The sequence below is a fragment of the Denticeps clupeoides genome, chromosome 1, assembly GCF_900700375.1.
Source record: "Denticeps clupeoides chromosome 1, fDenClu1.1, whole genome shotgun sequence".
NCBI classification, from domain to species: domain Eukaryota; kingdom Metazoa; phylum Chordata; class Actinopteri; order Clupeiformes; family Denticipitidae; genus Denticeps; species Denticeps clupeoides.
The window spans coordinates 31267921-31293979 of NC_041707.1; the positions used below are offsets into that span (position 1 = coordinate 31267921).

General features: G+C 42.9%; 1 protein-coding gene and 1 long non-coding RNA gene across 4 annotated transcripts in view; one reads left to right on the top strand and one right to left on the bottom strand.

Annotated features, from left to right (window-relative positions):
• The window catches only part of dync1h1 (dynein, cytoplasmic 1, heavy chain 1), a 30777-nt gene extending 8560 nt beyond the window's left edge, over positions 1 to 22217 (top strand). Inside the window, exons 20-78 of one of the 2 annotated variants that reach the window (XM_028967168.1) lie at positions 110 to 319; positions 491 to 637; positions 717 to 883; positions 994 to 1167; positions 1284 to 1449; positions 1565 to 1753; positions 1903 to 2097; positions 2247 to 2529; positions 2623 to 2723; positions 2816 to 2975; positions 3495 to 3735; positions 3809 to 3992; positions 4143 to 4355; positions 4456 to 4694; positions 4839 to 4995; positions 5099 to 5326; positions 5574 to 5804; positions 6243 to 6383; positions 6480 to 6713; positions 6862 to 7068; positions 7178 to 7299; positions 7472 to 7637; positions 7738 to 7901; positions 8042 to 8171; positions 8287 to 8420; positions 8497 to 8611; positions 8701 to 8862; positions 8995 to 9209; positions 9384 to 9588; positions 9671 to 9844; positions 9928 to 10047; positions 10134 to 10254; positions 11598 to 11793; positions 12130 to 12247; positions 12324 to 12539; positions 12713 to 12925; positions 13000 to 13127; positions 13259 to 13412; positions 13610 to 13756; positions 13855 to 14005; positions 14101 to 14354; positions 14711 to 14845; positions 14940 to 15034; positions 15162 to 15336; positions 15468 to 15543; positions 15635 to 15795; positions 15945 to 16056; positions 16156 to 16216; positions 16306 to 16429; positions 16995 to 17108; positions 17844 to 18014; positions 18109 to 18326; positions 18403 to 18506; positions 19674 to 19882; positions 19986 to 20139; positions 20256 to 20398; positions 20557 to 20725; positions 20875 to 20999; positions 21757 to 22217. In XM_028967168.1, the coding sequence (XP_028823001.1) occupies positions 110 to 319; positions 491 to 637; positions 717 to 883; positions 994 to 1167; positions 1284 to 1449; positions 1565 to 1753; positions 1903 to 2097; positions 2247 to 2529; positions 2623 to 2723; positions 2816 to 2975; positions 3495 to 3735; positions 3809 to 3992; positions 4143 to 4355; positions 4456 to 4694; positions 4839 to 4995; positions 5099 to 5326; positions 5574 to 5804; positions 6243 to 6383; positions 6480 to 6713; positions 6862 to 7068; positions 7178 to 7299; positions 7472 to 7637; positions 7738 to 7901; positions 8042 to 8171; positions 8287 to 8420; positions 8497 to 8611; positions 8701 to 8862; positions 8995 to 9209; positions 9384 to 9588; positions 9671 to 9844; positions 9928 to 10047; positions 10134 to 10254; positions 11598 to 11793; positions 12130 to 12247; positions 12324 to 12539; positions 12713 to 12925; positions 13000 to 13127; positions 13259 to 13412; positions 13610 to 13756; positions 13855 to 14005; positions 14101 to 14354; positions 14711 to 14845; positions 14940 to 15034; positions 15162 to 15336; positions 15468 to 15543; positions 15635 to 15795; positions 15945 to 16056; positions 16156 to 16216; positions 16306 to 16429; positions 16995 to 17108; positions 17844 to 18014; positions 18109 to 18326; positions 18403 to 18506; positions 19674 to 19882; positions 19986 to 20139; positions 20256 to 20398; positions 20557 to 20725; positions 20875 to 20999; positions 21757 to 21885 (9747 nt within the window). In that variant the 3' untranslated portion in view covers positions 21886 to 22217. Of the gene's footprint in view, positions 1 to 109; positions 320 to 490; positions 638 to 716; positions 884 to 993; positions 1168 to 1283; positions 1450 to 1564; positions 1754 to 1902; positions 2098 to 2246; positions 2530 to 2622; positions 2724 to 2815; positions 2976 to 3494; positions 3736 to 3808; positions 3993 to 4142; positions 4356 to 4455; positions 4695 to 4838; positions 4996 to 5098; positions 5327 to 5573; positions 5805 to 6242; positions 6384 to 6479; positions 6714 to 6861; positions 7069 to 7177; positions 7300 to 7471; positions 7638 to 7737; positions 7902 to 8041; positions 8172 to 8286; positions 8421 to 8496; positions 8612 to 8700; positions 8863 to 8994; positions 9210 to 9383; positions 9589 to 9670; positions 9845 to 9927; positions 10048 to 10133; positions 10255 to 11073; positions 11270 to 11597; positions 11794 to 12129; positions 12248 to 12323; positions 12540 to 12712; positions 12926 to 12999; positions 13128 to 13258; positions 13413 to 13609; positions 13757 to 13854; positions 14006 to 14100; positions 14355 to 14710; positions 14846 to 14939; positions 15035 to 15161; positions 15337 to 15467; positions 15544 to 15634; positions 15796 to 15944; positions 16057 to 16155; positions 16217 to 16305; positions 16430 to 16994; positions 17109 to 17843; positions 18015 to 18108; positions 18327 to 18402; positions 18507 to 19673; positions 19883 to 19985; positions 20140 to 20255; positions 20399 to 20556; positions 20726 to 20874; positions 21000 to 21756 lie in introns of both variants that reach the window. The other variant, XM_028967177.1, reaches the window with a different exon arrangement.
• Positions 22218 to 23631: 1414 nt separating this feature from the next.
• On the bottom strand, positions 23632 to 25800 carry LOC114799491 (uncharacterized). 2 transcript variants are annotated; one of them, XR_003751245.1, is made up of 3 exons: positions 25493 to 25800; positions 25233 to 25388; positions 23632 to 25014 (listed from the first exon to the last, which is right to left on the bottom strand). It is a non-coding gene; the product is annotated as an uncharacterized LOC114799491 (long non-coding RNA). The 2 variants fall into 2 exon arrangements; XR_003751246.1 differs by lacking the exon at positions 23632 to 25014 and adding an exon at positions 25113 to 25131.
• Between the last annotated feature and the right edge of the window lie 259 nt (positions 25801 to 26059).

Here is a 26059-nt window from a genome sequence, read left to right on the forward strand (position 1 = left end):
TGTCTGTTTATATATTTATTTATTCATTCTTTCATTTTTTCACTTTTTATGTTTTACGTATTCCATTACTTATTGGACAACATTACAATATATCTTTTGTATGCATCAGGTGAATATGCTGGTGATCGAGCTGAAGTCGGAGGCACTGAAGGACAGACACTGGAAGCAGTTGATGAAGCGTCTGCATGTGAACTGGGTGCTGTCGGAGCTGACACTGGGCCAGATCTGGGATGTAGACCTGCAGAAGAATGAGATGGTTGTAAAGGATGTCCTTCTGGTGGCCCAGGGAGAGATGGCTCTGGAGGAGTTCCTCAAGCAGGTGAGGCCTAGCTCTGTTCTAGCTTCTCCTGCAAGTGCTTGCTGTTAATTTGGTTATGGCTTTTCATTTGTAAATTTGGTAATTTATTTTTTTTTTTCTTTTTTTTTTTTTTTTTTTTTTCTTTGCATAATTGTATTTGTACATGACTTTAAAAACATGCATCATGTGCAGATTCGAGAAGTCTGGAACTCTTATGAATTAGACCTAGTCAACTATCAGAACAAGTGCCGCCTGATCCGAGGCTGGGATGACCTCTTCAACAAGGTCAAGGAGCACATCAACAGTGTCTCAGCCATGAAGCTGTCACCATACTACAAGGTACAGACATCTTTCATCAAATGGGTCCTCTGTTTAATGCCATAACCTGTTCTAACTGGTGATGCTGCTATACCTGCAGGTCTTTGAGGAGGATGCACTGAGCTGGGAAGACAAGCTGAATCGCATAATGGCTTTGTTCGATGTGTGGATCGATGTCCAGAGACGCTGGGTCTACCTGGAAGGCATTTTCACTGGCAGTGCTGATATCAAGCACCTTTTGCCTGTGGAAACTCAGAGGTTCCAGAGGTAAGGATGCATGTTTGAATAATTGCTAATTGTTGCAGTTAAGGCAACTTTAATTTAATTCAGTAATTTGAAAATAGATTTTAATTCATGTTACACTTCTTTTTGTCCAGTATCAGCACTGAGTTTTTAGCACTTATGAAGAAGGTGACAAAGTCCCCCTTAGTAATGGATGTACTCAACATCCAAGGGGTTCAGAGGTCCCTTGAGAGGTTGGCTGATCTGCTTGGGAAGATACAGAAAGCACTTGGAGAATACCTGGAACGAGAGAGATCATCCTTCCCCAGGTGCTAAGGGCTTTTATTTTTAGCAACACATTGTTCCATGGATTTTTAAAAAAAAAAAAAATTTTCATCCCTGAAGCAATATTATATATTTACATTTTAACTGATCTTTTCAACAGGTTCTACTTTGTTGGTGATGAAGATCTGCTGGAGATCATTGGCAACAGCAAGAATGTGGCCAAGCTGCAGAAACATTTCAAGAAGATGTTTGCAGGTGTTTCCAGCATTCTTCTGAACGAAGACAACACTGAGGTCTTGGGCATTTCTTCCAGAGAGGGCGAGGAGGTGAGGCTGAGAAATTTTTTATTTTTTTTTAATATATATTTGGGCAACAGCCTTTGTTTAGTATGATTTAGTAGGCTAAATGTGAGACGCAACCATTTCTGCCCTTTATTTCCAGGTCCTCTACAAGACACCTGTGTCAATCACAGAACATCCCAAGATAAATGAGTGGCTCACCCTGGTGGAGAAGGAGATGAGGGTCACCCTGGCAAAACTCCTGGCTGAATCGGTCACTGAAGTGGGTGATTTCACCCAGGGCACTGCAATCAACCTTAGCACTTACATCAGCTGGATTGACCGCTACCAGGTAGTAGAAATGACCCTGTTGATCAGCCATATGCTTTGGAATGCATTGAAACGCCATTATTTTAATTATTGAAAGATTAATGTATAATCCTGAATCCAAATTTTACATTATTTAGTTAAAAAATGTTTACTAACACTTCCAACCCCCAGGCCCAACTGGTGGTCCTGTCAGCTCAGATTGACTGGTCTGAAAATGTGGAATCTGCTCTCACCACAATTGCCGGAGGAGACAATCTGGCGCCCCTGCAGACGGTGCTATCAAACGTGGAGGCAACACTGAACCTGCTGGCTGACACCGTACTGATGGAGCAGCCTCCACTGCGGCGGAGGAAGCTGGAGCACTTGGTGGGTGGAGACAGCAGTTGACTCAAACGGATCTGTTATAAAAGGAAACCATGAAGTACATTTTAAATGAAGATGTGTCCCTTTGCTTTATTGGGGACAAGTTTGTCCCGGAATGCTTTGTTCATTTATTTTATGTATATTTGTTTTAGATCACTGAGCTGGTCCACCAGAGGGATGTAACTAGGACCTTGATCAAGAACAAGATTAACAACCCCAAGTCATTTGAGTGGCTGAGTCAAATGCGCTTCTACTTTGACCCAAAGCAGACTGATGTACTGCAGCAGCTCTCTATCCAAATGGCCAATGCCAAGTTTAACTATGGCTTTGAGTACCTGGGGGTACAGGAGAAACTAGTGCAGACCCCTCTGACCGACCGCTGCTACCTGACTATGACTCAGGCTCTGGAGGCCAGGCTGGGAGGCTCTCCATTCGGTCAGTTCACGAGGACCTGAAAAGCATGTTGAAACTAAAAGAATCCTATTTATTACTGACTTACTCTACAATGTAAACTTGTTTATCTGGTAGGACCTGCTGGCACTGGAAAGACTGAGTCAGTGAAGGCTCTTGGCCACCAACTTGGACGCTTTGTCTTGGTCTTCAACTGTGATGAGACCTTTGATTTCCAGGTATTTAACTGTCCAACATAACTGTCATGTTGTGCTAGATTGTCTGCTAGTTTTTAAGTTTTGATGTTAACCCTCTGTTCCCTGTTCTCCAGGCAATGGGTCGCATATTTGTGGGCCTGTGTCAGGTGGGTGCCTGGGGCTGCTTTGATGAGTTCAACCGTCTGGAGGAGAGAATGCTCTCTGCTGTCTCCCAGCAGGTGCAATACATCCAGGTTGCTCTGAGAGAGCACAGCAACCCCAACAGAGACCGCAGTATGTATCATCCTCACCCGTGTATGTTGTCATGGAGAATTTTAAGTGTGAGTAAGTCAAAGTCTGAAAATAACTGTAGTCAAAGAAGTGCAGCAAGCTTCTTTAATGCAAAATTCAGCAGTTGTGGTCACAGTGCACATCACTTGACCCAGGATGGACCTTAAATACAACATTAATTAGCATAGATACACCCTTAACATTCCCCCAATATTTCAATTTAGTTCTCCCAGATCACAAGTCCATCCCTCGTTAGGCTGGCCACCAATATTCTTAAAGTATGAAATGGAGACTGCCACCTAGCCCCTTACTGCTCATGTGTACAAATAGGAAATCTGACCCAAAAGAACAAGTATTTCTGTGTGCTTGTGAAATCTGATTATCTAAATCTAACTGTAGTATGTTTTACTCGAAAGAATATTTGGGCATTGTGCATTTGTTTATACAGCTGCAAGAGCCAAGGAGTTTGGTGTATTCTTATCTACCAAATTAAATATAATATAATTTTTTTTCTCTCTTCAGGTGTCCCAGTCACCACTGAGCTCCTGAACAAACAGGTCAAGGTGAGCCCAGAGATGGCAATCTTCATCACCATGAACCCTGGCTACGCCGGTCGCTCCAACCTCCCCGATAACCTGAAGAAGCTCTTCCGCAGCCTGGCCATGACCAAGCCGGACCGGCAGCTCATCGCCCAGGTCATGTTGTACTCTCAGGGTTTCCGCACTGCTGAGACACTGGCCAAGAAGATCGTCCCATTCTTCAAGTATGTGCCTCGTTCTCAAGTCAAGAACCAGTTTACCTTTCCTCCCTCTAATGTCAATGTTGTTGGTGTGCAGGCTGTGCGATGAGCAGCTGTCCTCTCAGTCACATTATGACTTTGGACTTCGTGCCCTGAAGAGTGTGCTGATCAGTGCTGGTAACGTGAAACGTGAGCGCATCCAGAAGATCAAGCGCGAGAAGGGTGAGCGCGGTGAAGACGTGGATGAGAATGAGATTGCGGAGAACCTTCCAGAGCAAGAGGTCAGGATTTTTTTTTTTTTTTTTTCTCTCCAATCTCACAATTTCCACACTGAATTTTTCTGGTTGCATGCATTTATTTCATTGACATTCAAGTTTTGTGTTTTCAGGATCCTGAAAGTAATTGTTCTTAACCTTATCTCCCCAATGCAGATCCTGATTCAAAGTGTTTGTGAGACCATGGTGCCAAAGCTTGTGGCAGAGGACATCCCGCTGCTGTTCAGCCTGCTGTCAGATGTGTTCCCTGGTGTGCAGTACATGCGTGGGGAGATGACTGCACTCCGAGAGGAGCTCAAGAAGGTCTGTGCAGAAATGTACCTCACCTATGGGGACGGCGATGACGTCGGCAGCATGTGGGTGGAGAAGGTAAGGACTTAGAAGGTAATTAGCCTTTGAAGAGTCTGATATGTTTTATCAAGAATTCGTTTTTGAATCTTGAACTCTCCTTTTAATCGGGGCTATCTAGGTGCTTCAGCTGTACCAGATCACCCAGATAAACCACGGTTTGATGATGGTGGGTCCATCGGGAAGTGGCAAGACCATGGCATGGCGGGTCCTTCTCAAAGCTCTGGAGAGGCTTGAAGGTGTAGAAGGTGTGGCACACATCATTGATCCCAAAGCAATCAGCAAGGACCACCTGTACGGAACCCTTGACCCTAATACCCGAGAGTGGACTGATGGGTTGTTCACACACGTGCTCAGGAAGTATGTTTTCATTCATACCTTTGGTTGTTACGTGGATAGATTATTCAGTTTTAACATTTAAAATTGCATTATTTTGTACTTCATATCATTTGAGGCATGACTCGTTGTGCAGGTAAGCATAAATAACTGATGTTTGCTTGTCAGGATCATTGACAACGTCCGAGGGGAGCTACAGAAGAGGCAGTGGATAATCTTTGATGGTGATGTTGACCCAGAGTGGGTGGAGAACTTAAACTCTGTGCTTGATGACAACAAGCTTCTGACCCTGCCCAATGGAGAGCGTCTCAGCCTGCCACCAAATGTAAAAAGCCCCCCATTGGCTGTATTAATGTAAATCTTAAAAGGATTTGTTTTTTTTTTTATTTTTATATATATATAGAAATCTTCTGTTGTGTCTCCTACAGGTGCGCGTCATGTTTGAAGTTCAGGATTTGAAGTATGCCACACTGGCCACTGTGTCACGCTGTGGCATGGTATGGTTCAGTGAAGATGTGCTCAGCACAGACATGATTTTCAACAACTTCCTGGCTCGTCTACGCAGCATTCCATTGGACGAGGGCGAAGATGAGGCCCAACGAAAGCGCAAAGGGACTGAAGATGAGGGTGACGAAGCAGCTTCCCCAATGCTGCAGGTGTGTGTTTTTAATTGTTTGTCTTCTTATTTATTTATTTAATTATTTAATACTCTGATGCCTTATGATTTCTCATGTGTTCTATCATATGTTAAAATATCCACAATTAATCCAGGCTTCATTTTGCACAAATGGGACCATGAGTTGGTTTTGTTCTTTTTTTTTTTTTTTTTTTTTTTTTTTTTTTTTTTTTTTCTGCACCTGACTTATGTTTTTTTTACTACTGTATTCTAATTATCTCTCTCAGATTCAAAGGGATGTTGCAGCCATCCTCCAGCCATACTTCACCTCCACAGGACTGGTGATTAAAGCTCTAGAGCATGCCTCCAAGATGGAGCACATCATGGACTTCACCCGTCTGCGCTGCATGGGGTCCCTCTTCTCTATGCTGCACCAAGCCTGTCGCAATGTGGCACTCTACAACAACAATCACCCTGACTTCCCCATGCCGGTAGACCAGCTTGAACGCTACATGCAGGTTTGTGCATGTCCACTGAATTTGCCTATTTTTCAACTACGGATTTTCTTAAAGGTTCACTGACGTGAATATATTTTTTTTGCTTTTATTTGAATCTTAGTTGTCCCCTAATACTGTATCTAGAGCTGCTTTCTAAAATTTGGCATTGGTGCAGAATTACAGCCACTTTGAGCCAGACTGCAAAAAGTGTTTGGTACAGACAGGAATTCGTGTCTGCGTTTTCCCAGAAAAAAAATGTAGTCCACTGGTTCTTCAGAGGCTCAATTGACGGAACTAAAAAAAATAACCACATCTAGCCACAGCAGCACCATAGACAGGCTAGGAGACCTCGTATTAATGGTATATAATAAAAGCGAATTTTTTATTTCATGGGACCTTTTAAATATCCTCTAGGTTACAGCCTCATAAGGTAACCCCTGTTTTGTTCTGTTTCTGCAGAGGTATCTCATTTATGCTGTCCTGTGGTCCTTCTCTGGAGATGGTCGACTGAAGATGAGAGCAGAACTTGGAGAGTACATCCGGCGCATCACCACAGTGCCCCTCCCGTCTGCTCCAAATGTACCAATTATTGACTATGAGGTGTGGGAGCCATGTTTGATTTGATTAGATGCATTTAAAAATCCACAAAAAGCATTCAACAGGTCTATATAACTCATTGTGTTATTTTCCCGTTAGGTGTCAATCAGTGGAGAGTGGCAGTCCTGGCAAGGCAAGGTGCCGCAGATTGAAGTGGAGACTCATAAAGTGGCATCCCCTGATGTGGTGGTGCCCACCCTAGATACAGTGCGCCATGAGGCCCTTCTGTATACCTGGCTGGCTGAACACAAGCCGCTGGTGCTGTGTGGACCACCTGGTTCAGGCAAAACCATGACCCTGTTCAGTGCTCTGCGAGCATTGCCTGATATGGAGGTGTGTAGGATCAGACATGCTTACCTGCTTTCTAAAGTCAAATAATTTACTTAAATTGTCAAAGCAGTATTATTATTTATGTATATATTTTTAATTGAGTTTGAAAAGCTTGTGAACAATGATTATTTATGTTGCTCTTTGTTTTCAGGTTGTGGGCCTGAACTTCTCCAGTGCCACCACCCCAGAGTTACTCCTGAAGACATTTGACCACTACTGTGAGTACCGTCGGACCCCCAACGGTGTAGTCCTGGCTCCTGTCCAACTGGGCAAATGGCTGGTGCTGTTCTGTGATGAGATCAATCTTCCAGACATGGACAAGTATGGTACACAGAGGGTCATCTCCTTCATCAGACAGGTACACCTAAGCGGTTGAGGTGGAGTGACGTTTTAATATTTGTGGAAGCTCATTATTTGTGAGGTTAATTCTACAGTTAAATTTGAACTTGACTCTGTTTGCTCCATAGATGGTGGAGCATGGAGGCTTCTACCGCACCTCTGACCAAACTTGGGTCAAGCTGGAGAGAATCCAGTTTGTGGGAGCCTGCAACCCTCCAACAGATCCTGGCAGAAAGCCTCTCACACACAGGTTAAGTATTGACATTCATCTCTTTCTAATTGAATTTAGCTAATTCAGGGTTGTTCATTGTAGGCATATTGAAAGCTAAATTGATCAGCACTTCATTGTTCATTTTTTTTTTTTTGTCTCACTGCATACTTTGTGGCAAATCTGATTGATTTTATGTTATGTCTACCTGAAGGTTCTTGAGACACGTGCCTGTGGTTTATGTTGACTACCCTGGACCTGCCTCACTGACCCAGATCTACGGCACTTTCAACCGGGCCATGCTGCGTCTCATCCCTTCACTGCGCACCTATGCTGAACCTCTCACTGCTGCCATGGTGGAATTTTACACCATGTCACAGGTAACACATTGTAGTGCATTAACTTTATAACTTGCTGGCAATAAACAAAAAAAACTATAATTAACATTTAGGATTTCTCCCTTTTGTGTTCATTATCCAGGAGCGCTTCACACAAGACACCCAGCCCCACTACATCTACTCCCCCAGAGAAATGACGCGCTGGGTCAGAGGAATCTTTGAGGCCCTTCGACCCTTGGAAACACTACCAGTGGAGGGCCTAATCCGCATTTGGGCCCACGAGGCTCTACGACTTTTCCAGGACAGGTATTGCATCAAAATCTTGTCTTGTCTTATCTTTTTAGTTGTGTAATATTATTCTCAAAACACAATTACTGAACATATCAGAATCATTTTAGTTTCTCGCATACAAATATTGTAGCACTCACAGCTTCCTAATTGATCAGGTTGGTCGAGGATGAAGAGAGACGCTGGACTGATGAGAACATTGACACCGTAGCTCTCAAACACTTCCCCAACATTGACCGGGACAAGGCCCTCAACAGACCAATCCTCTACTCAAATTGGCTGTCCAAGGTAAAATGCTCCTCCTACACTAGGAAATTAATTAGTTGTGCCTTGTTTTGTTTGTACTTTCTATTTTGACTTATTTCCATTTTTGGGTAGAATTTGAGTTGTGTTTTTGTTGCAGGATTACGTCCCTGTTGAGCAGGAGGAGCTCCGTGATTATGTGAAGGCCCGTCTGAAGGTTTTCTATGAGGAGGAGCTGGATGTTCCACTGGTACTCTTCAATGAGGTCCTGGATCATGTCTTAAGGATTGACCGGTAAGTTTTTATAATTTTCGCTTTTGCCTCAATTGATGTGTGTGTGTTTAATCTATATGTTTTGTTTTGTCTGTAGAATCTTCCGTCAGCCACAGGGACATCTCCTCCTCATTGGAGTCAGTGGTGCTGGCAAGACTACTCTTTCACGTTTTGTTGCTTGGATGAATGGCTTGAGTGTGTATCAGATCAAGGTTTGTAAGGTTTTGCTTAATTACATCACATTATAATCTCATTTTGCTACTTTTGTCAGTTCCTTACCATGTATCCTTTACCAATCAAGGTTCACAGGAAATACACCGGTGAGGACTTTGATGAGGATTTGCGGACTGTCCTGCGCCGTTCAGGCTGCAAGAATGAGAAGATTGCCTTCATCATGGATGAGTCCAATGTACTGGACTCTGGCTTCCTGGAGCGCATGAACACCCTTCTGGCCAATGGAGAGGTAGGAAATGAACAATGCCTTTATTTATTATTCTGTCACAGAATGAGGCAAATTACTTTTTTTTTTTTTTTTTTTTTTTTTTTTTTTTCCCCCCATATTGATTGTATATATTTTGTTGCCTACACACTCCAGGTGCCAGGTCTGTTTGAGGGAGATGAGTATGCCACCTTGATGACTCAGTGTAAGGAGGGGGCTCAGAAGGAGGGACTGATGCTGGACACACACGAAGAGCTCTACAAATGGTTCACCAGCCAGGTCATCAGGAACCTTCATGTGGTCTTTACTATGAACCCATCGTCTGAGGGCTTGAAGGACCGTGCTGCAACTTCCCCTGCTCTCTTCAACAGGTGGGAATTGATCTTCAACAGTTTCTTACATGTCCCATATAATTGTTAACATGAAAAGATTTTTATTTCTTGTAGCCATTGTTGACCTAATATTACAGTTACATAGGACATTACATAGTCTTCCTTGAAAGGGGTCTATTTTTAAAAATGTTAATTGATCTGACTTCTCTGTAGATGTGTGCTAAACTGGTTTGGAGATTGGTCCACTGAGGCCCTCTACCAGGTTGGCAAAGAGTTCACCAGTAAGATGGACCTGGAGAAGCCCAACTACAAAGTGCCTGACTATATGCCCACTGTGTACGACAAGCTGCCACAGCCACCAACGCACAGGGAAGCCATTGTCAATGGCTGTGTCTTTGTACACCAGACTCTACACCAGGTCATATTTTTCTTTCAGTTAAACCATTTCAGTCACATTTCATAGCTTCTATATAACTTTCCATACTTTGTACCACATCCAGGCTAATAATCGTTTGGCTAAGCGTGGTGGCCGAACTATGGCGATCACTCCACGTCACTACCTGGACTTTATCAATCACTACGCCAACCTGTTTAATGAGAAGCGCAGTGAGCTGGAGGAGCAGCAGATGCATCTCAACGTTGGTCTGCGCAAAATTAAGGAGACTGTAGATCAGGTATTCCTTAAAACAGTCTAACTTTCTGCGTGGGAATGGGACTGTCCCATGTTGCAAGGGTTCACTGCTGTATGCCTGAACAGGTGGAAGAACTACGGCGGGACCTGAGGATTAAGAGCCAGGAGTTGGAGGTTAAGAACGCTGCTGCCAATGACAAGCTGAAGAAGATGGTGAAAGATCAACAGGAAGCTGAGAAGAAAAAGGCAAGATGGCTGACACTGTTGGAATTAACAGTTTAGTTATTCCTTCATTTAGAACAAGGCTGATTATTTGTATTTGGAAAATGTAGGTAATGAGCCAGGAGATCCAGGAGGCAGTTTACAGGCAGCAAGAAGTGATTAAAGACAAACAGCTAAGTGTCAAACAAGATCTGGACCAGGTGGAACCAGCTGTCATTGAAGCCCAAAATGGTAGGAAAGTCTTTTTCTGAAATCTAGAATGTTCTTGCTTAGACTTGTATACTGTTTCTTTAGATGTCTGACAAAACAAACATAATGTTTAAATTACTTGACTTGCAAGTTATTTTGACCCATGTTTTGCTGCTGAACACTATCTGTGCATTACATACTAGTTTTCCTTAAGTGTTTTGTGCCAGCAGTTTTCTACTCTTCTCCCTTTCCATCTTAGGGGTTCTTTGGGTCTTTTGCTGTTTTTGTGCTCTCTTTCATTGGGGGGGTGCAGTGCCTTTATATAAACTTTATACAAACAATAACCTTTTGGTAGATTAGAGAATCTACCAAACCTGGATTAAAAATAAGGCCTGAAAATGACTAGTGGTTAGTGGTAGAGATCCAGCACTGACAAGCCCCCAAGAAAAATACTCTCCAAAAAAAAAAAAAAAAAAAAAAAAACTCTTCCCCAATTTAGGGTGGTTTAAAATTAGGACACTTTGCTGCAGTCTGTAGGGCGCTGAATCATCTGAAAATTGTTGTGCCTACTTCTGTTCTCGACACATCCCTATTTTCAGATGCCTACATCCTGTTTCATGTGGCGGTATATTCCACATTGTAGAGATGTGGCCTTCTAGTCTGTCTCTGCTAGGCTGTCATGTATGTTGTTTACTGAGGTTTTAGTGGTAAATGCACCACCCCACTGCTGTCCCCCAGGAAGGACTCACCTGTGTGTCTTGATGTTTTAGTTCCTCTGCTAACTTTTCTGCTATTTTCCTCCTTTTATTCTCCTCCTTTTTTTTTTTGTTGTTGTTTTTGCGTCTTGCTGGCTGCTTGTAGCTGTTAAGTCCATTAAGAAGCAGCACTTGGTAGAAGTGCGGTCCATGGCCAACCCTCCTGCGGCAGTCAAGCTGGCCCTGGAGTCCATCTGCCTGCTTCTGGGGGAGAGCACCACCGATTGGAAGCAGATCCGCTCCATCATTATGCGGGAGAACTTCATCCCTACCATTGTTAACTTTACTGCTGATGAAATCAGGTGAAAAGGGAGTGTGGAGTGGAGCAGGCAGTCCTGTGGTGTCCTAGGAGGAAAGGGCCTGTACATCATGGCAGTAAATTTGAACTTTCTAAATCAAAAACTGTGCCTTTCCTTGACACACAATCAGAATTTGGCTTTCTGAGAAAAGAAAAGAAATTTGCCATAATGAAGACCCTCACCTTCCTCAGCATCCTGACTGCTACTCTTCCTCCCCCTCAACCATCCCATCGACTCCATGTTCCTAAAGACCACCTCCTCCCTCTCTTCCTCCCTATTTCCTCTCCCATTCTTCTGTCTCCCATCCCTACTTCCATTCCTCCCTCCTCAGCCGTCAGCTCTATAAAGAAGCAGCATCTCGTTGAAGTGCGTGCCATGGCCAACCCCCCTGCTGCTGTAAAACTGGCCCTAGAATCTATCTGTCTCCTGCTGGGAGAGGAGACTAATGACTGGAAAAAGATCAGACAAGTTATTATAAGGGACAATTTCATCTCCAGCATAGTCAACTTTGTCTCGGAGGACATGAGGTATTGTCTCACCACCATGTTACTTGTAATGTCTGTCATCTGTGTTCTGTCCGTCTTCTGAGGCAGAATATTGCACTCTGGGCCTGGTGGTAATGTGATTTTTATGCAGGGGTCGGTGGGCCACATGTAATAGACTGATTTAGCATGATCTGTAAAATGGCCGGTCACAAAGATATGTAAAATTTCAATTAATCAAATTTTAGCATTTTTTGTTAATCCCAAATTTTCCCTATTCCCAGTAATTCCTGTCATTCACACCAATCCATAACCAGTCCACTGATTTCTCTTGCTGGGGTATCTAATGTGTATCATCTGGTTTTGTTTGCAACGTAACAGCGACTCAATCCGTGAGAAGATGAAGAAGAACTACATGTCCAACCCCAGCTACAACTACGAGCAGGTCAACAGGGCCTCTCTTGCCTGTGGTCCTATGGTCAAATGGGCCATTGCTCAGGTTGGTATTACCTATAACCCTCATTAAATGACCATGGTAGCGGATGCCTATGTTACGATCGTGTCTGTCCCTGTAGCTGAACTATGCAGACATGCTGAAGAGGGTGGAGCCACTGAGGAACGAGTTGCAAAAACTGGAGGATGATGCCACGGACAACAAGACCAAAGCCGAGGAGGTGGAGCAGATGATTCGTGACCTGGAGGCCAGCATTGCCCGCTACAAGGAGGAATACGCAGTCCTCATCTCTGAGGCCCAGGCCATCAAGGCTGACTTGGCTGCTGTGGAAGCTAAGGTTAGCTAAGGGATCCGAATTTTAGTTTTGTCATAAAATCACTTGATTTATTGGGTTACCTCTCCATTAGTTGTATTGATTATCATTCAGTAGTTTCTCCATTAGTGTCCATAATAGCTTGGCTAGCCTGCAATGATCTTCATTACCAACACGTAAAACTGTCATCTGCTCAGGTGAACCGCAGCACAGCTCTGCTCAAAAGCTTGTCGGCAGAGAGAGAACGTTGGGAGAAGACCAGTGAGACCTTCAAGAACCAAATGTCCACCATCGCTGGTGACTGCCTGCTCTCTGCTGCTTTCATTGCCTATGCTGGCTACTTTGACCAACAGATGAGGCAGAACCTCTTTACCACCTGGTCTCACCACCTGCAGCAGGCCAACGTTCTGGTATTTATATTGCAGAGTTTTACTGAACAATTAGTAAATCATCTTGTGCACTGAAAGTTTTGGGTCTTCCATAGTTTCGTACGGACATTGCCAGGACTGAGTACCTGTCCAATGCTGACGAACGACTGCGCTGGCAGGCGAACTCTCTGCCTGCTGATGACCTTTGCACAGAGAATGCAATCATGCTCAAGAGGTTCAACAGGTTTGTGTCTGAAGGTCTTGATATGATTGGGTCACCAGTTATTGAGCCCTGAAGCGAAGTTATATGCATATTTTTCAGAAAAGCTGAAAGTTTAAGTGTGCAGGAAACTAATGCAACTGCCTTGTCTGCAGGTATCCGCTGATCATTGACCCCTCTGGTCAGGCCACAGAGTTCATCATGAACGAGTACAAGGACCGAAAGATCACTAGAACTAGCTTCTTGGATGATGCCTTCAGGAAGAACTTGGAGAGTGCCCTGCGATTTGGAAATCCTCTCCTTGTGCAGGTGCAGTGCACTGATGATATTTAATACATTCAAATCTACATTTAAGAAAAGCACTCAGTTTGTCTACTCACTATAATGTAGATAGTGGATTTATTTGATCTGTGACAGCTATTTGTTGCAAGTTTGCAGCATACAATAATATAGGCTGTTCTTTTTATGCTGGAAACTCTGCCCTTATTAATACCTGCATCTCACAGGATGTGGAGAGCTATGATCCCATCCTGAACCCAGTCCTCAACAGAGAGGTGCGCAGAACAGGAGGCCGAGTGCTGATCACCTTAGGAGATCAGGACATTGATCTGTCACCCTCATTTGTTATCTTCCTCTCCACCCGAGACCCTACGGTAAGACATGCATTTTAGAACAAAGCAATGTACTTAGCCTAGGTTAAGTATGTATACATTTTGTGCGTCATGCCCTGATCCTTTTTTTTTCTGTGTAGGTTGAGTTCCCACCTGACCTTTGCTCTCGTGTGACCTTTGTGAACTTCACGGTGACACGCAGCAGCTTGCAGAGCCAATGCCTAAACGAAGTGCTAAAGGCTGAGCGCCCTGATGTTGATGAGAAACGTTCAGACCTCCTCAAACTGCAGGGTGAGTACTGTTCACTTGAATATTTTTGCTTCATTATGGATCCTAAATAACTGAGGCACACCATATAAAAATTATCTTAATCCATTTTACATCAGGAGAGTTTCAGTTGCGCCTGCGTCAGCTGGAGAAGTCACTCCTGCAGGCCTTGAATGAAGTAAAGGGTCGTATCCTGGATGATGATACTATAATCACCACCCTGGAGAACCTTAAGAAGGAGGCAGCTGAGGTGACCCGCAAAGTGGAGGAGACTGACATTGTGATGCAGGAAGTGGAGAGTGTTTCCCAGCAGTACCTGTCCCTGTCCAGCGCTTGCAGTAGCATCTACTTCACCATGGAAGCACTCAACCAGGTACGTGGGTGTGAAGGCACATTGAAATCTGACTGTCAGACATTCATTGGGGCAGTGGTGGCCTAGGGGCAGTGGTGGCCTAGTGGTTAAGGAAGCGGCCCCGTAATCAGAAGGTTGCTGGTTCCCGATCTGCCAAGGTACCACTGAGGTGCCACTGAGCAAAGTACCGTCCCCACACACTGCTCCCCGGGCGCCTGTCATGGCTGCCCACTGCTCACTCGGGTTAAATGCAGAGGACAAATTTCACTGTGTGCACCCTGTGCTGTGCTGCTGTGTATCACGTGTGACAATCATTTCACTTTCATTGGATATTTATTGCTATCTGATACATCTATACATTATCTGATTCATTTCAGATACACTTCCTGTACCAATACTCCCTTCACTTCTTCTTGGACATTTATCACACGGTGCTCTATGAGAACACAAACCTGAAATCTGTGAGTGACCACACCCAGCGCCTCTCTGTAATCACCAAAGACCTGTTCCAGGTAAGGTACAGCCTTCTTTTTTTGTTTTTAATGAAATGTGCTTTACCAACATAGTGTTTGGTGAAGGGCAAATTTTTTTTATTTGTCGTTGCAGATTGCTTTCAACAGAGTTGCTAGAGGCATGCTCCACCAAGACCACATCACCTTTGCAATGCTTTTGGCAAGGATTAACCTGAAGGGCATGACCAGGTGAACTACCACTCTAGTAGTACATCCTCTTCTGTTCATTGGTCCTCTGTCATCGGGACCTCCTAGAACCGAACTGCGAATGTACATGGTCAGAAATGATATTTAATTAGATGTAATCTCATTTCAGTGAGCCATCATTCGATGCAGAGTTCCAGCACTTCCTGAGAGGGAAGGAGATTGTGTTGACCGGCACTGCTGTCCCGAAGGTGAAGGGACTGAGCACAGATCAGTGTGAAGCTATGATCAGACTGAGCCGTCTTCCAGCTTTTAAAGACCTGGTGTCCAAATTGCAGGCAGATGAGGTGAGGTCTTTAGAGACATGTTGGTGGTTTGTTGATTAAATGTATGGTTAAAATAGCAAAATTCTATGTATTTTATGTTTTGCGAAATATTTTTTAATTAATTTCACTGAATTAATGTCTGTCAAATCTAGCAAATTTTCATGTGGCTGGAAAGCAATTCTCCGGAGTTGTCCGTGCCCTACCTCTGGACTGAGGAGAGAACTTCAAGTAAGACAAATTTGACTTGTTAAATGAATGAACATTTGTATGCTATTTGTCCAGTCTTCCCTGTTAGTCACACAAACCAATCTTTCTTTAGCTTCCATTGGTCAGGCAGTACACCAGTTGTTGCTGATACAGGCGTTTAGACCTGATCGTCTGCTGGCCATGTCCCACATCTTTGTGTCCAAGGTCCTCGGTGAGACCTTCATGGCCATTATTGAGCAGCCCCTGGACCTGGCCAACATTGTGGACAATGAGGTGAAGATTAGTTATATTGTTTGTGGAACTGTTCTTCCATCTCAGCTTTTCTGTTCTGGTTGCAGCTTAGACAGAACTGACGTGATACCGGCTGTACCTTAATTGCGTTCCTCATAAAAATGCTAATGTGAGGTGGATGTGATTTTCAGGTGAAGCCCAGCACCCCAGTGTTGATGTGCTCTGTGCCTGGGTATGATGCCAGTGGACTAGTGAGAGACCTGGCAGCTGAGCAGAACAAACACATCACCTCCATTTCCATTGGTAAGAAAGCTTTGAACCGACCAGCTATTTGTAATGTAAAAACATGTCTCTTTTTTTAACTAAGTTAAAAAATGGATGTTTACAATTATTTTTTTTTAGGATCTGCTGAGGGTTTCAACAAAGCGGATCGTGATATCAACACTGCTGTGAAGTCTGGAAGGTTAGTTCATTTCATGGACTTAGGTACTGATTCAGTGTTTAATCGTACCCAGTGCAGATTGTCATGCTCTTGTGACTTGTACCCTCTAGGTGGGTGATGTTGGAGAATGTGCACCTGGCTCCTGGTTGGCTGATGCAGCTAGAGAAGAAGCTCCACTCCATGCAACCTCACGCTAGCTTCCGTCTATTCCTGACCATGGAGATCAACCCCAAGGTAAGATCATCTAATTTCTTGGTTAATTGCAGGGCTGATAGCATTATGGTGCCACACCGAATTTCCGGCATATAGACATGTATATCAGTTTCCACCAGTGTTTTGAGGGTGGGAGTTTTCACTGATATTCCTGGTTAAATATAGCTTAGTGAGAAGGGAAGCATGTTTTAAATCAAATGTCTTCTTACTTTTTTGTGATTTAGAAGTACAGCGCCGCACAATGTCAGAATGTGCGATTACAAGAACCCAAAATGATGCGATTTATGTTATGTGTACTTGGACTGAAGTGACAGTATATTATGTCAATCTCTCGAAAGCATCAAGACAAAATTGTATCAGTACCTAAAACTCTATATTCAGCAGTTGTACTATGTGTAGTACATCTTTCTTAACTTTTCTTAACCACTTGGGCATGGAAAAAGCTCAAGGGTGAAAGTTTCACGATCACCCCTGTAATTGACTTAACATAGGACCTTGTAATCTTTATCTAGATTCTGTGTGTGTATGTTAATGAGTTTGCAACATTACTTTTGTCTTTTAAATTCTCTTCTCATTCCCTTCTCAGGTCCCAGTCAACCTGTTGCGTGCTGGCCGCATATTCGTTTTTGAGCCACCACCTGGTGTGAAGGCCAACATGCTGAGGACCTTCAGCAGCATTCCTGTGGCTCGCATGTGCAAGGTCAAATCTGACTGTCAGACTTGCCTTTTCTTTTTGCTAATTAAGTGGAGATCTTTATTTCATCTTGATTTTGTAACCGAACCATGAACTAGAAAAGAGAAGTTTGTGAACACTCTTCAGTTTTGGCTTGGAAAGCAGCAAAAGAATTTAAAGTATGTGGCTGAATCAGTTAAATTAGGAGAATAGTTGAAAGAATTAGTCCAACTTTAAATGTCAAAGTCTGTGTATGTGTTTCAATGGTAGGGATGAAAAGGAGGAGTGGAGGATAGAGGGATGAGTGGAAGGAGATTGAATGTTCGAATTGGTTAAATTCGGTGGATAGGTGAAATTTGTCATGGTTAAAAGAATTGGTGTGACCATTGTTGCTCTGTAAAATGCATGGGGGTGAATGGGAGGAGGGAGTGGTGAAAAGGTTTAATTGGTTGAATGGCTGAAATATGTGGTGGTTGGAAGGCTGAAAGTGTGACCTATCGTTGCCCTGTAAAATGTGTGGGAGTTAATGGGAGGAAGGAGTGTTAGGGAAAATAATTGGGTGAAAGAAAAAATTGTACCAAGTGTACCAAGTTTCATGTCAATATGTTGAACCATGTTAAATCAATGGAAGCCAAATCGCTCAGGAAAAACTGATGTGGCACAAGCCAAAACAACAAGCCTGGATTTGAAGTGAATGCTTCAGTGTAGGCCCACTGATATATTATGCACAGGTATTCAAATTTTATTTTTTTTGTCCTGCAGTCTCCGAACGAACGTGCCCGCCTCTACTTCTTGCTGGCCTGGTTCCATGCAGTCATTCAGGAACGCCTGCGTTACGCCCCATTGGGATGGTCTAAGAAATATGAGTTTGGAGAGTCAGACCTGCGTTCTGCCTGTGACACTGTGGACACCTGGCTGGATGACACTGCCAAGGTATGATTTGTTAAACATTACAAAAGATTACTAAAAAAAAACTTGTCAAGTATTGTCTTGAGATTTGATTGTAAAACTAAAACTAAACTTGCAGGGTCGGCAGAACATCTCTCCAGATAAAATCCCCTGGACTGCACTTAAGACCTTGATGGCCCAATCCATCTATGGTGGCCGCATTGACAACGAATTTGACCAGCGGCTGCTCAACACATTCCTGGAACGCATATTCACCACTGGCAGCTTTGACAGCGAGTTCAAACTGGCTCTCAGGGTAGATGGGCACAAAGACATCAAAATGCCCGATGGCATCCGGTCAGTACAGCATGTTTGTACTCATTAGATCAAACTTTTGGAGAAAGATCCTAATCGACTCTTGTCCGTCACACAGCCGTGAAGAATTTATCCACTGGGTGGAAATGCTTCCAGATACCCAGACACCATCTTGGTTAGGGTTGCCCAGCAATGCTGAGAAAGTCCTGCTGACCACTCAGGGTATGGTCATCCGTCCTTGTCCGCCACCCATGGATTGTGGTTTTCATAATTAGACCATCTTGGCTTTTTCTTAACTCTTCATCTCTCTGTTTTTAATGGATTTTTTTTTGTCAGTTGTTGTGGCCACATGACTTCAGTGTGGTAACTTACCTTTCAGCTCATGACATTAATAACTACTGTCTGCTTTGGCCAGAGCACACTTCTGTATCTATTGCATTGAGTATACAAGCCTTTATTCACAAAAAATCCTAGAAATGGAAGAGAAGTAATATGGTACCTCAGCTAATGCCACTTGATGCACTTTGTGTGTAAAAGCCATATATACACAAGTGTGTTCTGCCCAGAGCAAAGTCCTCATCCTCTATCAGCTGTACTTCACATCCATCATGGTGCCTAACAGCAGCTAACACGGACCCCCTTTTTTTTTTTTTTTACGTGAACTATACAGTGTTTTTGATTATTAGGGCCCTGCATGAAATGTTTGAATATCTAGGGGTATTAGAAAATATCGATACAGCAATATATTGACATTTTACATGGGGCATCGATACAGGGACATCAAATATTGCTATTTTTGTATACATATTTAGTCCAGAATTCAATTCTGACTCATGTTTTAGCTGATTTTATTAATGTAGTGTGATCCACACATGTCGTACACAGCATTTTGTATATCAGCTCTGTTTTTACATTTTCTGTGAACTGTAGAATATAGAAATATATCATGGTATTATCATATTGTGATATCCTTGCCAAAAAAAAAAACACACCTAGTAATATCTAAAGAACCATACACAAGGGCAATCACAAACTGGTTTGCCTTTGACTCTTTAATTGTCATAGTTTATTACAGTTAAGAGTTTGGCAATGTTTTGGCAATTTTCTGCAGGGCCCTTTCAGAGCTCACTGTTCTAGTTCCTGCTCTTCTCCCCAAACCCACTAGCCAAATCCCCCCCCCCAAATCACATTAATATATTTTTTTATTTACTTCTTTTTGTGTGTTTCACTAATTTTGTGTACACCCTCTGAATTCAGGGGAAATATGTTAACCCTTTAAGTCTGTATTCCACCATTTTAATTTCCTCTCCCCTCCACCTCCATTGGACTGGTTCCTACTCCTGCACATCCTCCCACCCCTGGCTGCCTCTTCCCTCTGGGTTGCTTCAGGCACTGACATGATGGGTAAGATGCTGAAAATGCAGATGCTGGAGGATGAGGATGACCTGGCCTATGAAACTGAGAAGAAGCAGCGTACCACCAGCTCATCTGATGCCCAGCCTGCCTGGATGAGAACCCTGCACACCACCGCCTGCAACTGGCTTCAGCTCATCCCTGAGACTGTGAACCATCTTAAACGCACTGTGGAGAATATCAAGGTATCACAATGCCAGGGGTTTGTGCAAGTGTCAGTGGTTGTGACCGGTATTCATATTATTAAAATAGTCAGTTTATGATTGATTTTTTTTCCCTGTCTTGTAGGACCCATTGTTTCGTTTCTTTGAGCGTGAAGTAAAGATGGGTGCGCGCATGCTGCAGGACATCCGCCAGGACCTAACTGATGTGGTACATGTTTGTGAGGGCAAGAAGAAACAGACCAATGTCCTCCGCACTCTCATCAACGACCTAGTCAAAGGTTCACACAACATCCTCCTAAATAATTTATTCCACCAGGTTTTTCCCAATACAAAGGTTCCAAAGCAGGTTTTGTTGGTCCAACCAGAATGGACTGTGATCATTTTCTCCCCTCAGGCATTCTGCCTCGCAGCTGGTGCCGGTACACTGTCCCAGCCTCCATGACTGTGATCCAGTGGGTGGCTGACTTCAGCGACCGCATCAAGCAGCTGCAGCAGATCTCTCAGGCAGCAGCCAGCGGAGGCGCCAAAGAGCTCAAGGTTAGAGCGCAGATTATGGTGGACGTCAAAGACTCACCCTTTAATTAGTAATAACTCTTAACAGGTGAACTATTAAGATACAGAAGCTGTCTTGGCTTCACAAACATTCATATGAAACCTGCTTTTTTGAAATTAAAAAGAGACTTCATATCTTTCAGAACATTCATGTGTGCTTGGGCAGCCTGTTTGTACCTGAGGCTTACATTACAGCCACCCGTCAGTATGTGGCCCAGGCCAACAGCTGGTCCCTTGAGGAACTTTGTCTGGAGGTAAATGTGACCACCTCCCAGGGAGCTCAGCTGGATGCTTGCAGCTTTGGCATCAAAGGTAAGTTATGTAATAGAGTTTTTAACAAAGCACAGGTCCGTAAACTGAATTCAGTTTCATGTTTGAAGAAGTGACTTCAGTGGCACATTGGTTGTGGATGGAATTGCACCCATTGTGGTGCCTTTTCATTGTTTTATTGTTTTGATCAGGTCTGAAGTTGCAGGGAGCAACCTGCTCCAACAACAAGCTGTCTTTGTCCACTGATATCTCCACCGAGCTTGCTCTCACTCAGCTGCGCTGGCTCAAGCAAAGCAATGCTGAAAAGAGGAACATGGTGAGTTCAGAAGCTTTACATGCTTAGCATGATTAGTAGAACGATCTGTGACATCAGTGGCAGTACAGGCGACAAGATCGGTTGCTGCATCACAGGCATAGTAAGGTCAGTAAGGGCTGCAGAGGGAGGGGGTGGCAGGAAATTCTCTGACTGACTGGAGCGGATTCTTGTAACCAGCTCACGCTGAAGTTAACGCCTTATTCGAATTGTCAGTTCCACCTTAATTACTGCTCAGCAGGCTGCAATAATCATATTACGCCTGTAGGGGTTTTAGTTCAGCGAGGCTTACAGCCAGGAAATCTGTTTCAGAAATAAAGAACATTTTAAATCTGTATATGGTGATCTCTGTGCCCACTTCTCAATTCTTTAGGGTTAAATAGGTTGTGTAGAAATAGTATCAACTAATACCTAATACCTTTTCTCATCTGCACATAATTTATGATTTAACATGGACCTTTCCATGTAAAATAAATAGTATTGCAAACAATTCGGTCACACTCATGTATGCTAGATGAGAAGTCTCACACCTGTTAAAAGGGGAAGGAGGCGGGGTGCTTCCAAATAAAGCACATTAAATTCATAATATTTCCAATTCCACTAAATATTCCAATAAATCCAATTTCACCCAGGGCACCAAACAGGCTAGGACCGGCCCTGTGCGACCTGATAATCGAGTAATAATTTTTAACCAGCCCAATATGTGTGAAATGGCATACAAATAATAAATATTTACTCTTTTATTGTTTCTTTTTGTCAGGTCACTCTGCCCGTGTACCTGAACTTCACTCGTGCAGACCTGATCTTCACCGTGGACTTTGACATTGCCACTAAGGAGGACCCCCACAATTTCTATGAGCGTGGTGTTGCTGTTCTCTGTACCGAATAGATGCTTTGCTTGGTAGAAAAAACAGGAGAGCTGCCACATACTAAACATTCCTAGTTAGCCCCATTTAATCACATTAACTGTAACTTGCTAGCATAAACATGATGCATGTATTCCTTTAAATGTAACCTGGTAAAGTAAGTGAAATTTCAGTGGTTATTTAAGAATAGGTAAGAAAGTCTGTGGTATGTCAGATGGTTGCTTTTGTATGATGACATAAGGTGGAAAGTTAAAGTAAGTTGGGAAAGACTTTTAATGAAGGCATCTGTATGCATTTTATAGAAGAAAGATTGTTGGTGTTGGTCTACATTAAAATGGTATCATGAATCATCCAAGTTGCTGTTTCAATACTCTTTCTTTAAACTAATTACTCATTTTTTTTACCAAGATTGTAAGACTGGACTAGTATAAATGTGCATTGTATATATAGTACAGAAAGTTTGGACACACCTTCACATTCAATGTGTTTTCTTGACCATTTACATTCTCACTGAATGCATCAAAACTATGAGTGAACACATGTGGAGTTTTGTACTTAAGTGGAGACCTGGCCTCCACAGTCACCGGACCTGAACCCAATCGAGATGGTTTGGGCTGAGCTGGACCGCAGAGTGAATGCAAAGAGCCCAACAAGATTCATACCTCCTCTGTCTGTATTAGACAATGTTTGATCCAGTTAAAAGTACTACATTACCTACACTACTCATTAGATAAATTAGCAAAAATGTTTCCTAATACCAGCTCGGGGTGCCTACGATGTCACCAAGGGCCAGCTACTTTAGGTCACATGTTCTGGAACTGCCAGTCAATTGTACAATTTTTGGGAAAATATTTGCATAGTCTTGTCATCTTTATGTAATAGAATGATTGAACCTACCCCATACATTTCTATTTTTGGGGTCCCCCCTCCAGAAATAATTCCTACAAAATCTCATTAATGGCCAGGAGACTTATTCTTCTGATGTGGAAATCAGACAAGCCCCCCTCTTTAAATAGTTGGATTAAGGAAATGCTCTCCATGTTGCAGTTGGAAAAACTGCGATGCAATCAAACTAATCGTCAGGAAAAGTTCAAGGAGATATGGTCACCATTTATTGATTATGTTAAATCATCCAGTTTAAGTCCAGCATAGACATGTCATTTCTTAACGCATATACAAAGTAAAATACTACAACACAGAGGAGACAGCTTCCCTTCCCCCTTTTTTATTATTATTTTGTTTTGTTTTTTGGGTTTATTATTATTTATTTATTTCTCTTCTTGCTGTTTGATGGGTGGGGGTGGATATTGGTCAACAGCTGTTATTTGTTTGTTGTTGAAAAATTGAAAATCACTAATAAAGCATAAAAAAGGGGGCCAACAAGTGCTAAACACCTCTGGGATCTCCTTCAAGACTGTTGGAAAACCATTTCAGGTGACGACCTCTTGAAGCTCATCGAGAGAATGCCAAGAGTGTGCAAAGCAGTAATCAGAGCAAAGGGCGGCTATTTAGAAGAAACTAGAATATAAAACGTTTTCAGTTATTTCACCTTTTTTTGTTAAGTGCATAACTCCACATGTGTTCATTCATAGTTTTGATGCCTTCAGTGAGAATTTACATTTACCAATGTAAATGGTCATGAAAATAAACACATTGAATGAGAATGTGTGTCTCAATGTTTGTCCTGTACTATATATAAATTGGACACTTTGTTCATTGCTTTTAATTTTATTTCCTTCATGTTGTTAGTTTGAAACTGTTCTTTCTATTGATTTCTAATGGTGCCACTTATAAAATGGATATTAAAATCCATTTTATAAGTGGCACCATTAGAAATTGTTCCTGTGAATTTTGTAGTTTTCTTCAAAAGATTACCCCACACTACTTCAACAGCTATGAGGTCAAGGGGACTGAGATGCCTACTCCTTTACCTAAGTTCTTTTTGCCTGGAGCCAAGTTGCTCATACTGATCCATATTCCTTGTATATGATAAATAGGCCGACCGCCTTAGTGTTTAAAACCATCCCCATACCATGATTTTTGCACCATCATGCCTCTTTCTTCTGTAATATACTGTGGCTTGAATTCCTTACCTGGGGGGTCATCCTACTTTCATTAGAACCAAAATGTATTTAAAATCTCATCCATCCTCAGAATATTACACCATTTCTCTAAGGACTAACTTCAAGTGCTACGTTTCATCACTGGTGTTCTTACACACATGCCCACCAGATTTCTTACTAGCAACCAAATTTAAGGACATCTGGCTATATCCAGATAAACTTATTTTGATGGGATCTATAACTTAAGAGAAACATTTTGGCAAGAATTTCTACGCTGTTACACCAATGTATTGAACCTGAAGGTGCTCAACCAGAAAACCAAGTTATGGGCCAGGCACAGATAAGTTATTGAATAATTTTACATTATATTCATTTAGCAGATTCCAAAATGGTTTTAACCTTGTATCATCTACCTTAGTCCACTTCTTAGACATGCGTATGTGTGTAAATCTGAGGAATGTGAGTTGCTCTTTCTCTCACACACAAACACCTCAAGGGCACAATTTGAAAGGACTGAGGGGATGTAAAAGACAACTGTTCTCATAGGCTATAAAACACACTGTGTATTAAGTTTTAAATTAGGGAAACTGAAACGACATAAGATGCTCAGACATGTTTCATTGTCCAACATGAATGTTAAGTGGACACGCCTCGATTCATACAAGCATGCCTGGGTATTGACACCCATATAAAACCCATTCATGTCCAATAATGTACAAGAATATTTCACTCTCTTTTGCTGCGCTCCCCAGCCCAGGTCCGGCTCTTCTGACGGAATTTCCAAAGGTCCTCTTTAAAGGCCTTATGATGCATGGGTCGATAATCCTGGGGTTCACACTCTTCCTGAGAGGTATCTGCTCAATCCCAATCAAATGCGGAAAAGCCCACATGGTCGACAGCGAATTACAGGCTACAGTCCAGGAGGACACAGATGTAGAGTCAGAATCTACAGAGGATTCAAAAGATTCTTTTGAATCCTCTGTAAAGAATCAAAGCATGTCTCACTGATCCAGGACCTTCAACTGGGTTATCAGTCACTAGTGGAGCAGTAAGGAGACTGGCCATTCCCACTGGAACATTGGAGTCACTCTGAAGAATTAAATGTCATTTTAAGGATTACACAGAACTGTTTTAGTATGAAACTGTCATGGTAGCAAACAATCTCAGCTATGAATAAAATGACAGTGAACTCTTTGATCTTTGAACCTGAGACAAGAAAATAAATAAACAGATAGAGAGATAAATGAGTCCAATATGGGCAGGGATTGAGCATCTGTAGTTACAGAGTAAAGTTATACATTACTTACAGTTTGGGAGGGTATGAATTCATGCACCATTGGGAAGCATGTATCAGCTGAGGTCCTCCTGCTGTATTCTCATCTGGTGGCGCCCTTCTTTTTAACTGTGACCGTCCCTGTAGATTGGACATTGAGGGAATCTTCAACTTGGGGGTTTCACATGGACTATAAAGAGAAAAAGAAGCATTAAAGATTATATGAAAAGCCAATACGATAAGATAGCCGACAACATGAGGAGAACGGCTCATTAAAGAGTTTAGGAACTGTACCTTCCGAGAACTGCCAGCTTGTTCATGTTTATGCACAACTTAGTCACGGGGGACAGCACGTCCGCGGGTCTTCACACAAGAGGAGCCCGTGGACACCAAATGAAGTCCATGCTCAATCTGCCCGCTTAAACGCAGTGTCTCCAAATTATGGGATGAATCGGTGGCAAACTCCTGTGATTTATCTTAAGTCGCACTGGCGACGAAAACGGACACGAAGTAAGCACGCTAACGGTCCCGAGAGCAAAGCCCGGGCTCCACTGTGGGGAAGAAAAACTCGAGTCTGTATCCTGTAGTTATGTCCAAACCAAGGCTCCCGAAAGCGTCAAACATTCTGACCAATAGCAGACACTGTTATTATCTTCTCAACCAATCACAACCGTGAGAAGAATGACGAGACGGAGGGGGTGACATACAGAATCAACATCCAATCAGAAGCGGGTCTGTGACAGCTGGGGCGAGCCATTATCCAATCAAATCGTGACCTGGAGCTGAAGGTGGGTGCAGAAAAATCCGACTAAAAAAACTTGCAGATTTTCCCGCGGAACGTTTCAAGCTCGTCGAAAGCCA